General features: G+C 38.5%; 1 protein-coding gene and 1 long non-coding RNA gene across 3 annotated transcripts in view; one reads left to right on the plus strand and one right to left on the minus strand.

The window, feature by feature from the left end:
- LOC5563981 (glucose dehydrogenase [FAD, quinone]) overlaps window positions 1-9,547 on the plus strand; it is an 84,315-nt gene extending 74,768 nt beyond the window's left edge. Inside the window, exon 3 of the mRNA XM_001648252.2 lies at window positions 7,025-9,547. Within this exon, the coding sequence (XP_001648302.1) occupies window positions 7,337-9,199 (1,863 nt within the window). The 5' untranslated portion in view covers window positions 7,025-7,336 and the 3' untranslated portion in view covers window positions 9,200-9,547. The remainder of the gene's footprint in view (window positions 1-7,024) is intronic.
- Window positions 1-17,822, minus strand: part of LOC110679629 — a 427,025-nt gene that overhangs the window by 266,520 nt on the left and 142,683 nt on the right. The gene's annotated exons all lie outside the window — the stretch shown is intronic.

Below are 17,822 nucleotides of genomic sequence, written 5' to 3' on the forward strand. Positions count from 1 at the left end.
TTAATTGCTTGAATCTTTTTAACATCGTATATCATACAAAAATATCCCATAGTCATAGATAATTTTGGAGGCTTGCCGAGTAGGATAATTATGACGAGTGCTGTAAAAATCGAGTTCTGCAACGAGTTGAGTACCTACATTATTTTTTTGCAATTTGGCAGAAGACCACTTGAGGGTATCAGGGAGCACATTGCTTGGTACGTCATCAAAACATCTGTAGTAGATGATGTAGTAGAACATTTGAGCTGCAATCTCGGATGATTTGAGGAAATCATACGAACTGATGCATTGAACATGGTTGCAATCAGCTCGTTGTTGGTAAACTAAAATGTAGAATCAAAAAAAAAAATGAATAGTAATATTTTTTGTGTGTTTTTGAACTATTTTTCCACAAGTTCTTAAAAAGCTTTTCTGTGTTTAGAATCTTAAAAAAAAACTTAAAGAGATTAACAAAACATCTACTGTTACTGTTTACATTATAAAATGATTTATTCACCAGATCATTTGATATGAACTCTCAGAAAATGGGTAAGCCTAGAATATCCAAAATGCAAAAAATATATGTGTTAGCACCACACAGAGGCTCATAGATCATGATTCGATGAATCAGTAAGTTCGTCGCAATGGCAACCTTAACATTGCGTTGTTGCGCAATGTTCTTGAGTGACTACTCGCGTTGCAAAGGACAGTCAATTCTTCCTAAAAGCAAATCAAAATTTTCAGAAACCGGGAGAATTCTACGCACTAAACTACCCAAGTAACCAGTAAGCACGATAATGCGGCACGGTAACAGCATTATATGCGCATATAGGGTAATCATTTGATGCTTGTCAGTTCTATAAACGCATATAATGCTATTATAATGCCAGAAAAGGCGAAATAGCGTGCCATTATAATGCGAAGATATAACCGTGCTTCTCGGCATCACTAGTACTGATATACAGTACTGGTCAGAATAAAGTACGCATTGGCCGTTTTTCCATACAAAATGGTCAAGTTTGGAGATCTGAATCTCAGCTTTTAGTGGTTCGATTGATCTGAAATTTTCACCACAGCCTAGATATAACAAAGATTTCACTCAATTAAAATATCACTGCATTTGAAACACAATCTTTTAAATTATTGAAAATCTCCCAATTTGCAAAAAATTGCAAAATTTAATTTTGAAAATATTTTGAAAACAATCAGTTTTACCGAAAAATGATGTTCTGCAAACTTGTGTGTCTTATCAAATTGTACATTTTTGCAGAAGGACATATTGCTCTAAATATTTTCATTTAAAAATTATTTTTACTTTAAAATTTTGTAATTTTTATCGAAATTTGAGATTTGCGATAACTTAAAAGTTCGTTAATGAAAAACTATGAATTTCTAGCCTAGCAAATTTGAGGTTACTTTCAAGCTGCGGTGAAAATTTCAGGTCAATCGGACAACTAGAAACCGAGATATAAGACTCCAAACTTGATCATTTTGTATGGAAAAACGGCCAATGCGTACTTTATTCTGTCCAGTACTGTAAGACCACGTGAGATATGTCAGTTGTTTTCGCCAGGTTTTTCGGGCTAATATTTTGTGCTTTCGCGTACGCAGCCAGAGAGCTTTCGCGTATGCGGCAAAGCAGCTGGTACACGAGGTAAATAAATAAATGAATGAAAACGGAAACCTCGAATAGTATGCAAAATGTTATAAAATGATTGAGATAGTACTTCTCCGTATCAGACTTATTCATTTTGGTGGTTTTCATCCTTTTAAGGACTTGAAATTGCCACATATTGATCCTTGTTTTATGATGATGAAATTCCTCATTTTGCGTCTCGAACCTGCGACACCTGTATTGTTGAGTTGTTGAAGTTCTGCTCCTTTGCTCCTTCGCCCACATAAGATGAATAGTATTGGAAAGAAAAGTGACCAATTTAAACCACCACTTTTCCCCGTCATAAAACCTGCAATTGTAGTAGTGAGAAGACTTATGTTTGACTCCCTCTCACCACTACATGCAAACACAAAGCACGTGGTATATCTGTCAAAACACTGGATGGCATTTAAACAAGCCCTGTATGCGAATATAGAGCCAATATAGTGCTTATTTAATGCCCGTATGCATCAGGCTTAGAAGCATTAATGATGCTGTAATAGGGTTTCTATGCAGCGGAAGTGCTGTTATAAGGTGTGTAAGCATTTGTGGTGCTATTATAATGCATGTACGCATTTATGATGTTGATTAAGGGCTTATTATTAGTGCTTATGGTTACTTGTGTATCGCAATTTAGCGTTGCATTAGGCATTATGTAATAATTGAATGTGATACATGTTTTGCTGTGATTTGTTGAAGTTTTCTTCTCGTTGCATGGAATAGTTTTGTGAAATTAATGAAGAAAAACACAATTTTCTATTAAAACAAGACTGTCCGGATAATGATACGTGTGGTTTTGAATCCGGACACAGTACTCAAGCATCAAATTTAACAAGTTTTACCTAACAACAGAAACAGCATTATCATTACTGGAAAAGCTTGGAGGAATGTTTAAAAGTGATATTATTGTGATTCTGAAAATTGTAAACTACAAATTAGTGTAAATTATGGGTTATTAATGGGGGAACGATGTGCACATCATATTATTTTTTGAAGTCTTCAAAAAAACAGTATATAAAGCTGTTCCAGGACCTTATAACAAATGAGCAGCGATACTTATCACAAATCCTTTATTTGATGTCTCGTAATATTAAGGTAAGTTTAATTTTTTATTGTTATTTGTGAAATACAGCTGTGTTGATTTGAATGTCCGGATTTCGATGCATCGATGTCCGGATTTTGATTCAAGTGTTCGGATGAGTGAACACGATATGGTGCAGAATTAATACACTTTTCACTATATTTATATAAAATTCATTGTAAATTTTATGTAAATTATCAAGTTCTACCCTAACAGTTATGGTTTTATACGAATTCATAAACAAATACTGACTACCCAATTGCCTACAAGCATTTGAATATCTGTATCATCTTAGGCGTCCGGGTATTGATGCAGCACGGTACCACTATCGCTCTATTGACGTCTCTACGGGTCTGCAGTGACTCCAGTTGAATGAGCTGGTACCTACTTTGGTAGCTAGACAACCGAAACGAGTCTCGCCATGGAAGTCAACGGAGAGTAATACGGATGCCAAACTGCGGAGCAGTATTCAAGTGAGGCCTGAACTAATGGGCAATAAAAGGATTTGAGGCAATATGGATCCGTGAAATCCTTGGAAATTTTCTTCTTATTCTTGGCATTACGTCCTCACTGGGACAGGCCTGCTTCTCAGATTAGTTTTCTTATGAGCATTTATGAGGGTACGTTGATACTCTATGCCCGGAGAAGTCTAGGAAATTTCCATTACGAAAAGATCTTGGACGGACCGGGAATCGAACCCAGACACCTTCTGTATGGCTTTGCTTTGTAGCCGCGGGCTAAGGAAGGTTCCAATACGGAAGATAAAACCCAATGTCATGGAGGCTTTCTCGATGACGTAGAACAGCTGGTGATTGAACGTCAACTGAGCATCCAGAATAACGCCAAAATCTTTAACATTTTGTACTCGTCGAGGTACCTTTTCCTTGAGTTGATAACATAACAGGATGGGCTGCAGTTTGCGTGAGAATAAGATAACAGTGCATCTTTTCTCAGGATTTACTGTTAATCGATTAATGTCGCACCAAACTACAAAAATATTTAAATCATGTTGAAGAGCAACGGAGTCGGCGCGCCGCGGCGGTGGTAACGGACACGCAGAAACAGTTTTTGATCGTCTGCATAAGATAGTCGAGGTCCTTTGATTACAGTGTTGACATCGTTGATGTTCAGCATAAACAATCAGGGGTCCCAAATGGCTTCCTTGAGGTATTACTGTGTGCGTTTGAAATGCAAATATCAAATGCGGTAAGATTTCTAACAAGGAAGCCGAAGTCAAAATTTAATTTTCTTTGCTAGGTTGGCGGTGATATGCATCGTGGTTGCTAAGTATCCTTTGGCTACTTTGTGTTACCGCATTTGAAGCTCAGTTAGGCTGGTTTTGCACGTCAAACGCAAACAGCAATACTCTGGAAGATGCCGTGAATGTTTCGAAAGAGAATTCTTCCAATTCCACAGGCATGCGACGATCAGTCCGATACGAGCTAAACCAGCTCAACATTAGGCCTCTGACACCAAGCCTTTCCAAATTGGCGACAGTTTATTTTGTCGAACGCAGCAAACAAGACAAACTGACATACTTCTCTTAATCGTATTGCTGAGAATATCCAGTCCAGCTGTGTTCTCTCTTGTGCACGAGAATAGCGTGTATGAACGAAGCAGAACTGTGCATTTGTATTGGAATTTCTAGACCAACAGTGGCACTTTGTGCACCCGAGAGAGAAATTGCCGATGGCGCGGTTTACGAGAACTGAGAAAGCGCGCGCAACTGGCGTCACGACGTCGGCTGTTGGAAGAGAAAGAGACAACGCCATTGCCCATTGCACGGTGACGTCATCAGAAAATTTCTCTCTCTTCCTCCTTCTAGAAATCTGAAAACGACGGTGCCAGCTCCTGTCAAAGTTGACAGGTACTGGCACCGTTGTTATCAAGTTTTGTTGAAGAGCGAAAGAGAGAGAATTTCGCCGTGAAATGCCTAATACATGCGTATGAATATGTTGCATGGATCTTTCAGGTGTAGCGCGTTACATACTAGGCGCGATATTGATTGGAACAAAATCTAGATGTTTTTAACATATTACCATTTTTTTTATGTTTTGTCTCATTATACAAATCAAATAAATGTGGTTTTGAATTGATTAACAAAATATGTGTGAATATAGCTTTTCTTGCAAGATGGACCGACAGCTGATAAATTGCGGTGGGCGTAAAGTGGGTTTCAGCATTCAACAGTCAATCATAATTTCACTTGAAAGACTTGACGTATCAAAAATAGTGTACAAGGATTTGTCCCAGGGTCGGACATCGTCCAAAACAAACAAGTCGTGATACAATTAAACAGCTGTAAATAACAAGAATTATCATTTAGAACAACATTGTTAAATATAATGGAAATTCGCATTTTAGCGGAAGCATCGAAATGTTATAATTGCTTAGTTTCAAGTTGGACGTCTTTCTGGCTTGCATCGTATTAATTAAAATGCTTAAAACTTACAAAGAGTGATTAAAACGAAGAAAATAAAAATGAAAACGGTCAATGAGCAACAAACATAATAACTTCGAGACACTTGAAGATTAGGTCCATTATTGAAAATTATACTTTGTGGTCGATTTTTTACTGAAATACATTTTAAAACTCAATTGCGAAATTCGTCATGGGTAACACGTAACCTCACTTTCTACCTGTTCTACGACACTAAGAATTGATATTTTAGCAAATCTACAAACTAACGGAAAAGATAAATTACTGAAATCAACTATTTAAACCATATCCTATTAAGTATATGCGCTTTTGTTGTGGAAATTTATGAACTTCTATTTGTATAACAGGTAGATTTGAGGTTAGGGAATCGCCATTGAAATTCGTATTCATAATTAAATGTAACGGTTTGTGTAAATCAGTGCACAAGTAATCAAATTATTCACGGGACATGTACAAATCGCTAATAAGAAGGCATTCTTAGCCCAGTAGTAAAGTCAGCGACAAAAATGCCAAGTGCATGATAAGGTGAGTTCGAGGATGGGTTCCATTCCCACCGTTCGAGGATCTTTTCATAAAATAAATTTACTCGAGTTCCCATGGCCTAGAATATCTTTGTACCTGTCACACGATATACACATGCAAAAATGTTCAATCGGCAAAGTAAACTCCCAATAAATAACTGTGGAAGCAGGTTCTGTTCCAGTTAGGACGTAACGCAAGAAAGAAGAAGAAGGTTCTCGATGCTTGAATTTAAAAAAAAATAGCTGCATAGATTACAAGTGGGTCACAACTTAGCCGAAGAACCCATCTTTTATTCTTGACTTTATACTGCCGAATTTAGGAGCTAGATGAATATATCTCATCCATTCTGAAGAGGTTAAATATTGCAACACCTACTGAAATGTTTGAAATTATTACAACAGCAACTAAAACTTGCTGGTAATTTAAAACCTTTGAAGTTTTTGAAATATTACAAAAGGATGTTGCAATACTCGGTGAAGCGATTCCGGAGGGTGGTGTAATAAATTTCGGAACAGACTAACCACCATTATCAGCAAATTACCCTAGCCATACAACCCCTAAAAACAATCGCGCCTAAAAGTATGCTTCCGCTATAAATCGTATCATACTGCACGCAGCAGACAACCGACCAACCTGCAAAACCACACCGCAAAAGTCCGACCTCCACATTTCGCCGGCTCAACCAATGCATTGTAGCACGCAGTCAAAACAAGTTTTTGCCGTTCTTTTCCTAGTTGAAATAAACGGCAATGCTTCCCCACTTACAGTCTTGCTACTTGATGGAAACCCACCCAAACAAACCGCAGACCGGTCTACAGCTGACGTGCGTTGCGTGGAAGTTGTAACAGCGATTCGCTTCTAATCCTGACGTCGACTGTTCTTTCTCCTCTCCGCCGCCGAATCGCGGAAAATAACTCGAGCTCTCTCACATATGCATATGGAATACTGATCAGTTACATAAAATGAATTTTAATCAATTAAAGATGAGTCAATCAAATAATCCCAGTAATCGTTTTGTAAACTTTCCACAGTATTTTGCCACATGTCTAGAAAACTATTTGAGGAAATCTCAGAAGATTAATATTAATGATTGCAACGACAGCAGGTCATAAGATAATGGTTTACCTACTGCTCATCTACTCATGTATCACTTACCGTCATTGTAAAAAAGTCATCACTCATGCTAAGTATTGCGCATATATACAAGCCATTCATCCTTACCTGTAATAAAAGAAAATACACGGTAATTAGTCTATATTTACCGAGACTCGACTGGATTTAATATTGACTCTTGGCGATCAAGTAGATTGACAAATGAGCTAACAAGTTACCCTTTGTTTAATTTCAGGTGAGCATTTTATGGACAACTAGTGGACGTTTTACCCATGCAGAAAACGTAGCGCCAACTCCGAAGCAAAACGCCCAGCACATCCAGATTTGAACAGGGTGAAACCAACGTCTCCAGAATCCAAACGAAACTTTTTCTTCGCTCGCGGCGAAGTAAATTATGTACCGTCGCATTCAGAGCCAACCGCACACGAGAGCTACTAGTAAAAATTGGCGCAAATATCCGAATTCGTGAGACCGGTGGCACACCGAGCCTATCTTTTGTAATTATCTAGTAAATTTTCGACTAAGTTGTTCTTGAATCGTTTTAGCAATGGTATTCAACGTACTTATAGCATCATCTGTGATCAAAACAGCCACTGTAGTAGGCTCTAGTCTATGGCTCATCCCATTTTTATTGGGAGCTATATCATATTATCGCTATGATCGGGTCGATCCAGAGTCCCGAGTCATCGATCAACAGAGTCTCTACCCGGAATATGATTTCATAGTAGTGGGTGGCGGTTCAGCTGGTGCTGTAGTGGCTAATAGGTTGACGGAAGTGAGCAGATGGAAAGTGTTGCTCCTCGAAGCTGGTCCTGATGAAAACGAAATATCCGACGTTCCATCGCTTTCCGCTTATCTGCAGCTAAGTAAGTTGGATTGGGGATACAAGACAGAGCCTACAGGTAAAGCATGTCTTGGAATGGTGAACAATCGCTGCAATTGGCCGAGAGGCAAAGTCTTAGGAGGCTCTAGCGTACTAAACTATATGATCTATGTGAGAGGAAACAGAAACGATTTCAACCACTGGGAATCGCTTGGTAATCCCGGATGGGGATACAATGATGTTTTGCAATATTTCATCAAGTCGGAAGACAACCGAAATCCATATCTTGCCAGAAACCCCTACCACGGTAAAGGTGGATTACTAACGGTCCAAGAAGCGCCATGGCATACACCATTGGTAGCAGCATTTGTAGAAGCTGGGACAGAAATCGGTTACGAAAATCGTGATATCAACGGAGCTCATCAAACTGGCTTCATGATCGCTCAGGGAACAATTCGTCGTGGTAGTCGATGTAGTACAGCAAAAGCCTTTCTCCGACCAATACGATTGAGAAAAAATCTACACACAGCTTTGAACTCACATGTCACAAAGCTATTGATCGATCCAGTAACCAAAAAAGCAGTTGGAGTTGAGTTCTTCCGGCAAGGAAAACGACATTTTGTCAAAGCTAAGCGGGAAATTATAATGTCGGCTGGATCGATTAACACACCGCAGATATTGATGCTGTCCGGCATTGGACCAAAAGAACACCTAAGCGAAGTGGGCATCAAAACCATAGTCGATCTACCAGTAGGAAAGAATATGCAAGATCACGTCGGAATGGGTGGTCTCACATTCCTGGTAGATAAGCCAGTAGCAATCTTGCAAAACCGATTAGAGGCAGCTTCCGTAACTATGAACTATGTGATCAACGAACGAGGACCAATGACCGTATTGGGTGGACTAGAAGGAATCGCTTTCGTGAACACTCCGTTTGCAAACGTTTCCCAAGATTGGCCGGACATTCAATTCCACATGGCACCAGCCTCTTTGAACTCAGACAGTGGAGCACGAGTGAAGAAAATTCTAGGACTTAAAGAAAGCCTCTATCAAGAAGTATTCAAACCAATTCACAACACGTACAGCTGGACCATTATGCCCCTACTCCTGCGACCTAGATCGCGTGGTTGGGTTCGTTTGAAATCGAAAAATCCCTTCCACTATCCTCTCATGAATCCAAACTACTTCGAAGATCCATTCGATGCATTGACGCTAGTCGAAGGCGCCAAAATTGCACTACGAGTGGCAGATGCAAAGGTTTTCAAACAGTTTGGCAGCCGGTTGCATCAGACCCCACTTCCCAACTGCAGGCACCACAAGTTCCTTTCGGATGCCTATCTGGATTGCCAGGTACGAACGATCTCAATGACCATCTACCATCCAGTGGGGACGGCCAAGATGGGCCCGGAATGGGATCCAGAAGCCGTAGTCGATCCCCGATTACGAGTTTACGGCGTATCTGGGCTGCGAGTCATAGACGCTAGCATAATGCCAACGATAGTAAGTGGCAACACCAACGCAGCAGTGATTATGATTGGCGAGAAAGGCGCGAACATGATCAAAGAAGACTGGTTGGGTATTAGTTGATTACCTACATCGGACTACATCTTATGTAGATCTACGGGTGAAACGAACTTGTCCAATTCGACTGTTTACTTGTAAGTGAATGATGGATAGGCGTTTAGATTAATGAACAAATTAAAAGGAATAATGTGTGCCATTTTGCGATGATGATTATAGCTATGTTGTGTAATGTAAGAAGAAAGTAATTGTAATAAAATGAGAAACTACCTGCTGTTTGTCTGATTATGAGATTGTCAGTGCTTTAGAAGTACCTCGAACATAATTATAACAAAACCAGAGTTACCCCTAGTACCGTAGGAACAAGAAAAACACCAAAAAACGACGAATAAAAACAAATATAATTACCATGCAGATACCAGACGGCCGTCGTGCGTGCACTTGTTTTTCTTTCCGGTATGACAACTCCTTACACATAAATTGAAAGTGCAATGAATGGCAAGGGAAACCGTAACGAGTCAAGTTCACTTCCAAGGGTTTGGTATGGATACAGTTATTTTCAAGTGCAGTATCACTCGGCTAGTATGGCAAAGTATAATACGGAGGGAGAGATGTGGCTTTCAAGGACAAACCGGGTAGTTCTAGCGAGTTTTAGACTGAGCTTAAACTTGTTGAAGTTTGTGAGACATCTTACCATGCACATATGCAAATTGGTTGCGTCATACGACGCTGATGAATCTTCTCACAGTTTAGGTTTGATGCCACAGACTTAGCTGTTGTTGTTCTTGTTGTTTGAGAGGAACTTTAATCACAGACATAGTGCATAAGAAACTTGGCTCATGTTAAACGATCGGTTCGAAGAATATATTTTTGTTTGATTAGAGGATCTTACATTAGATTCATCGACCGCTTCCTCGATTGAATTGTAGTGAATACAACTAATTTGCTAGCTATTCGACAACAGTCGACTTTCCCACGACACGATCAACTATTGTAATTCCAAAAAAAGCAATAGAAGAAAAGAAGCCTAATTGTTGCAAATATCGCATGTTGTATTATATAGGCATATCTGCAATGATCGTTTTCTCTTCGCATTGTTACACGAAACCATAAACAACAACAGTCGGAAACATTCGATTGGTCAAATTATCAGGGAAAAAGAAAATCTATGAAGCGAAATTGATACTTACAGTTACATCTGAATTGTCATAGTTCGTTTTTAGCAAAGTTCGATTTTGGCAACACACCATTCGATTTAAGGGACGTTCATTTTAACACCGTGCCAAAATCGAACTATTTGCCAAAAATTATTAGATTTTTGCAACCATTACTAACAATTTCTACAACTTAGCTTAGCTTAGCTTAGCTTAGACTGACTACACATATCAATGGTTGCTATTCCGTGATTGACCGAAGTTAGTGAAAATGCACAAAGAATCAACTAGAAAATCGGCTGGGATTGGCCATAATCTTCTTCAGTGTGCATAATTCAGTGCCTCTATTTATACATGGTCAATAACGGCGCCGGCCAAGTCCTTGCAGTCAGGTTGGATTGGGGGAAGGAATGTTAGTGTGTAACCTTTGCTATTTGGAGACCGTGTTTGCCTCTGCATCTCCACAAAGGTTACTGGGAGGGATGTTTGTTAATAGGGAGGATCGTTGGGTCACAGGATTCACATTGATAAGCGATGAGGACATGATAAATAATTATTGGTGAGGTATAAAAAATCAAAAATCAAAATCAAATGCATCGAATAAAGTAATATTTATGAACTTCTATGGATGGATGGATGATGATGGATGCGTAAAATAATCATTCGATGTCGAATAATCTAACAAATATCTTTAAATGCAGTTCAATGCAGGGGCTCAGCGCGCTGATCATTTTCGATGTTATGGTAATAAGCACTTGGTTCACTCTGACCGCATACTTTTATCGATGTTTATTGTAATCTAATGTAAATTTGTTACATATCTCTCGAAGTTCACAGCATTCATCAAATCTGATCAAAGTGAACAAGAGGTAAGGCAATTTCACATCTAATGAAAGAATAATCCAATTTAACCAAGTTTTGAATTTGGTCCCCTCTGACTTAACGCCGACCACTTACACTTCGAATTAGTAATCGCCAACTACGATCGGAAAAACGAGCCACTCAGATGGAGCTTGGATATTAGCTTTTTACTTTCTTCAATGTTCAAATAAACCAAAGACAAATTAAAGCCCCCCATGCCCCTTGCTGCTGACCAAAATTTTATGGCTCATAAGGTAATCTAGAATGCCGTTCAAAGTGTACTGCGATCTGTCAAAGGTGGGTACCTTTTGCACTAACGAGGGACCAAATGCAGTACTACAAGTGGTACCCAATCTGAGCCCGAGTGGGACGGACCTGATTAAACTATCCTTAATATTTCTATATATTGAAAACGGCGCCGGACACGTTCTTATGTCCATCAGGAAGAGGAAGGAATGTTAATTAGATAGCCGTTGTTAGTAGGAAACCGGAGAATTTCCTGTATTTCTCACAGCTACCTTGGAAGTAGGAGTTTTTAGTTAGTGATGGATGAGGTATTCGACCGACTTACCACTGTGGTAGGCGGTTAAGTCGATTCATTTAATTCAAGCAATAGATAGAACTCATGATGTTTGATGTCATTATCAAGTATGATGCAGAGATATAGAGAAAGGGAGCTATTAGGAAAAATGTTACAAATATGAGAAAGGGACACACCTGGGATTGAATCCACGACCTTCTGCTTGGAAAGCAGAAGCGATAGCCATTAGATTACCAATCCCGTCCCAAGTGCCAACATATTTTTGCTCAAACCCTGAGTATTTCAATGAACTCAAATCTGACCTAACGGTGAGCAATCGAGAGGGAGATATTGGATTGTTCTCGATTAAACGCATATTGCCAGACGGTGAGACTTGAAAGAACCGCCAATCGAATATGTAAATAAAAAAGCATAGGGGAAGGGGTGGTAAAATGAACACCTTAGAGATATCTTCTTGTTTCTGATAGAAAAACAAGGAATTTGTATAGTTCTATCGCACAACATCAAAATTATGGATGTTATCTATAGCAGCGACACAAATCCAGACTGAAATAGCTAAATTTTCACATACTTTCATCGTTTGCAAAAAAGGATGCAAATGTTCATTTTACCTGCACTATGTGGGTAAAATAAAAAGCTGTTGGTGGTAAAATGAACATCATGCAAAAAACGTAAGCAAAACAAATATTTTTGAAAAAATTAATTGCATTCCCAAATATATTGGGTATATCCCAATAATGATTGTAACCTATTCAAAAAGAAATCTAAAATTATCAGATTTGACATCATATCATAACGAATCACTGAAAAACCCTGAGACTCTCGAGCCAAAAGTCACGTCAGTTCTAGTTTTTGAACGGGGTTTTCTAAAATCTTAGTTTTTGTTGATATTTTTACTTCAACTGACCTCCGTATCAACCTGAATACTTCGATTTATGCTCTAAGTCGTTCATGCGTTACAAAAATTCATTGAAATTTGCTTTTTCTCGGTAAAAGGCACGATGTTGATTATGATAAAACAAATGATGCATCTTTATCAACCAACAACGACAAACCCTTAGTCGTCAAGCCACCACAACAAACTCTGCTCCGCGAAAAATGAATCGCTCGGCCTGTGAGCTGACGATCAATTGTTCGCGAATCAAAGTCATAATTTTGAAGGATTTGCACTCCACAATTTGTCTCCTAGCTTGTCGTTTTTTATCTGAAACTCTATCGTGCATGGTATTTGAGAATATTTATCCTTGAATTTTAAATCGATTCGCATTAATCGCAATATGTTACAATATCCGACAAACCCTTTGTCCTACGACAAACAGTTCATCGGATACTTGATATATCTATTATTAGCGCGCGTGGTGAGGTGTTTAATTCATGTTGCTGCAAGAGTGACGGCCCTCTTGGACCATTCAAATACCGTGTTATTTGTCGTTAAAGCTGATTTTTTTCATCCTTGTGCGGAAGTGTATGGGTTGGAGGAAAGGCATGGCGGGTAAGTTTGCTCTTTGGTTAGCAGACTGCCTATGTATCAGGCATAAGCAAAGGCGTGCTATAATGATTAGGGATGATTCAAATATTACGTAACGCAATATTTATCAATTTTGGACCCCCACCCTCTCCCACGTAACAATTTTTGTACGGAAAATTTAAAATTTTTGTATGGACCGTAACACTACGGAAGACCCCCTCCCTCCCCTTATTGCGTTACGTAATATTTGAACGATTCCTTAGAGATGGGCAAAACGGTTAATTTTTTTTAAAGAATCCGATCCGAATCACTCATTTTTGTGAACCGGATTTTTTTAACGGTTCAGTGGCTCAGCGGCTCGCAAAGGAAGAGTGAACCACTTCTCCTGGCCTTGTCTTCGTACCACTCGCTCTCTCATTCTTCGAACATTCTTCACCAGAAACTCATGCTATACTCAGTCGATTTCTCGTACCCGAATCAACAAAAACAAGCAACATGTGCTATGCCATTCAAGTAGGCACTTTTTCTCTCCATCTTTCATCTGCCTGTATGCATGTGAGCGGGGAAAATTAGTTGCTTGGCTGTGTATGCTGAGAGTGCCAAGCTGCAGCAAATTATGCTAACATGTGTGCCGTGGCGCGCAAAGCAAGACACGTGTTCAGCGTTATAATAAAGCCGAGAAACGAACGAAGCGGAATTGGGGAAAAGAATAGGTTCGTCAAATGAACCGAATCTCGCCAAAAAAGAGCCACGGATCACTCGTTCTTTTGAGAGATCCGGATCTTTAGAACGGTTCCGATTCTTTTTGCCCATCTCTAATGATGATAAAAGAATGGAAGCGTAGGGAAACGGTTTCTTGTTCGTCTCTGATTCCAGCGTTTGCTATGAGCGAATAATATGAGGGTGATAGATTCAGGAGAGTAGAATATAGAAGCAAGCGAAAGCTACAACTTAAAGTACGATGAAAGGCCCTGGGATTGGTCCCATGACCTGCATATGAAGCAGAAGCGATAGCCGTTAGACCACCAACCTCGTCTGCTTAAAGTCGCTTTAGTATCCATAAGTCCTAAATTGCAAAAGCTAGCATGCGCGCGGCCTACCACGAAGTTGGTGGCCTCGTCCTCTGTTCAATATTATCTTTGCTTGTCATTCTTCCGGCATACGGGCAACGTGACCAGCCCAATGCAGCCTGCCATGTTTTATACGCTTGATAATATCCACCTCTTCATACACTTGGTATAACTCGTGATTTATGCGACGCCGCCAGATGCCGTTTTCTAATTTACCGTCGATTATTGTTCGCAGCACTTTACGTTCAAACACCCCGAAAGCTCTCCGGTCGACTTCCTTCAAGGTTCACGATTCATAGCCATATAGGAAAACCTGTAGGATCAGTGTCTTGTATAACGCGAGTTTTGTTTTCGTCTGCAGGCTACGGGACTTCAGTTGGTTACGGAGCCCGTAGAAAGCCCGACCAGCAGCTGCAATACGTCTTTTCACCTCGTGGATAACATCATTATCGCACGGCACTAGTGTTCCAAGATACACGAGTTCTGCCACCACTTAAAATACCTTAACATGTCGGACTTTGGGGCAAGTGTGCCATTCCTGCTTTAAAAAAAAAAACTACAATTATATTTTCTCTTTGAGCTTAACAATATGTTCGCTTATAGTTCACAATACAATTATCAAAATATAATGAAAATTGCTTTATTTTTCACGTACTTACATCGACTTGTGCAAAGACAACCAAATTTGTGTGAATTTTTATAAGATTTCGTTGCTGCTAAAAGGTAAAAGGTAAATTATTAACAGATTTTTCTAACGTACTGTACATTGTAGAACTATTCAAATGTGTAAGTTATTGCGACATTTGAATGCAAAAAGTATTTAATTTTACATGCGAAATCCAGTTTGGTTGAAATGTATACTTATTGGGGCAAGTGTGCCACCTATTTGGTAAACAAAAATCGTTGGATTGAAATTCATAAAAATGTAAACATCATCAACAAAATCACTTGAATAAACCCAAATTAGGCACCAGTAGTAGTTTCTGAAGTATAGTAGGGGAATAACTGACATTTTTGCCCCCCAAAGTGATTTTTTCTCAAAATATTCAATAATAACATGTTTTTCGGCTTATTAAGTAGCGTTTTACATATCTACATCAATATTTTACCGTTATTTAGTGCTGATCTAGTTTAATATTATACATATTCGCCGTAATATAAGGGTTATACATATATTGTACTGAATGGAGACAAAAATAACTATTTTAGTTATTTAAATTGAGTAATAAGGACACAGAAAAATATATTTAATTTTCAATGTGATGTAAACTGAAGTCTACTGTAAAAATAAATCGAATTCATGTGTTATTACAGCATCATGTAAACTCAAATGAATGTACATTCAATTTTCAACTAAAAATGATTTAACATTACATGATCGTGTAAATTTAAAGTGAATTCGATTGAAAAATAATGGATTGGTCGTTGAAATTTAGGTTTATTTTAATGCTCCAAATATGTGCATAAAAATAAACTTAAATTTACAACATTTTTTTAGCTGTGGAGTTACGCATGTTTTGAACCTTATTATAAAACATCCCCTTATTAAGGTAAACTTAAAATTATTTTTCAAATTATCGATTAACGTCTGCTTTGTAAGTAGCTACTAATGCAAGTACCGTAATCCGGAGGCAAATTGATCACTATTTTACAACTTTTTGTTGTGTTATCTTTCGGAATTCAAATTTTGCCAAATGAATTTCGACAAAATCAGTACTCCATTGATCTTTATCAGTTTATGTAATCGACTTTTCATGAAATAATGTTTAACATATTATAAAAATAGTTTTAATATCAAAAAATGAAAATGACACACTGGGGCGAAATTGATCATCATATAGCAAAGCAGGTTTAAGACTGAAAAATTTTCCCATCTACTGAATTAGGGTCTCCTGAATCTGAAAATTATGTCAAAATTCTTTCAACTCGAGTATATTGACAGTTTTATTGCAAAATTCAACTTTTCAGATCTGCCCAACACGCCTAAATGTAGGCAATTTCCCTAGAAATAAGCACATTATTTGTGAATAAACGGTTTTATAAGCAAACAACTATACTTGCTGTGATGTATGATATCAAAAATGAGTACAGGAGTTCATAGTTAAGCTTACACAACATTTCAAATACTCGAAGTTGACATGTAGGCATAGCACCAGTAAATTGTTTAGCACCGACATTTTCAACTGTATTGCTTACACCTTCAAAATGTGTGAATATTTTTATGCAAAACTGAACCTAATAAAAATGAAATAGTTCAAAACCGTCATAAGACATCTATAAACTAGAAAACATGGAATGTATGTGGTGCCAACGAAACCTTTTGCATCCATGGAAGGAAATGCTTTTTGGTCCGACCTGGTCAAATTCGCCCCAGTGATCAATTTGCCTCCGGATTACGGTACATATTATATGAGTCTAGTTCATGCAGCCAAACGTGATAAGAAGACAACTGTAATTCAATCCATTGGATCGTTGTCGATGGTTGTTCAGAACGACATGATTAGTCCTATCCTCACTAAATTTTGTTTCTTACGCGCTGGAAGAACAATCCCCTCAGTTTTCATTGGCAAAAATTCGACATTCAACTTAAACGCTCAAGTGGAAAAAAATGTTCAAAATTAACACAGTAATCTACAAATTACATGTCTTACAGAGCAATTTCTCATGAGACAACCGTCAATATTATTCGCGTAAACAATGTCAAGAAGGGGATGAACATGAGATCTACATAGAGCCATGTAGCTAATTCATGGAAATGCCAAGCCGTCCTGAGTAAATTTCAAACAATTATACAAACAATTGTTCATAACACTAATTGGATTTACATACTTGGTCCTAGAATAGGGTGCGACAATGCGACATCTCTCATTGCAAAATAAAAAACAGGTCCATAAAGTATGAAATAAGCCCCATTATGAGCACACAAATATTGCTCAAACGAAGACGTCATTTATATTGTGGGCTGTTAAATTGAACCGCTGCATAGTTTATTTACTGAAAGCTTTCAGAACAGGTTCTCTCCACATCAGTTTCACATTTCACAACCAACCTACCATTCTCCCGGAATGACTCTCGACTGTGATTCCCAGCCACCACCACCCGGTGCTCAAGTGTAAAGAAATTGGCCATCAAAAGGCTATAGCCATGACCTTGAACTGCAGCACTATCCAGAGGATAAGCGCAATGTGTTGGGTGATTTTGAAAAATGGTTTAAGTCGTCATTGTAGATTGCCGATTAGGGTTGTCCTTTTTGTTTCACTGGTAGGCGAAGATATGAATAAGGCATTTTATTTCACTTCAAAACCCTCCATTTTGACTAATGATCTTATGCAAAACGTAGTTAAGGCTAAGTAGCCCGTCATTCGTTTTGGCAACAATGATGACTTTTAAGCTTGCATTTAAAAGTGATAAAACTCAGTTCTGATAATTTATATTGACTTGAAAAAGTATCACTGTACGCGCTAACATGCATAAAGTATGCTGATACTTTTTCAGCTGTGTCAGTGCAAAACCAACTGATTTTCTTTGATTCGAAATCGTGAGATGAATTAGCAACAATCATCAACGATGCGTACAAATTTCAATGACGGCCTTA

The sequence above is a fragment of the Aedes aegypti genome, chromosome 3 (genome assembly GCF_002204515.2).
Source record: "Aedes aegypti strain LVP_AGWG chromosome 3, AaegL5.0 Primary Assembly, whole genome shotgun sequence".
Taxonomy (NCBI): Eukaryota; Metazoa; Arthropoda; class Insecta; order Diptera; family Culicidae; genus Aedes; species Aedes aegypti.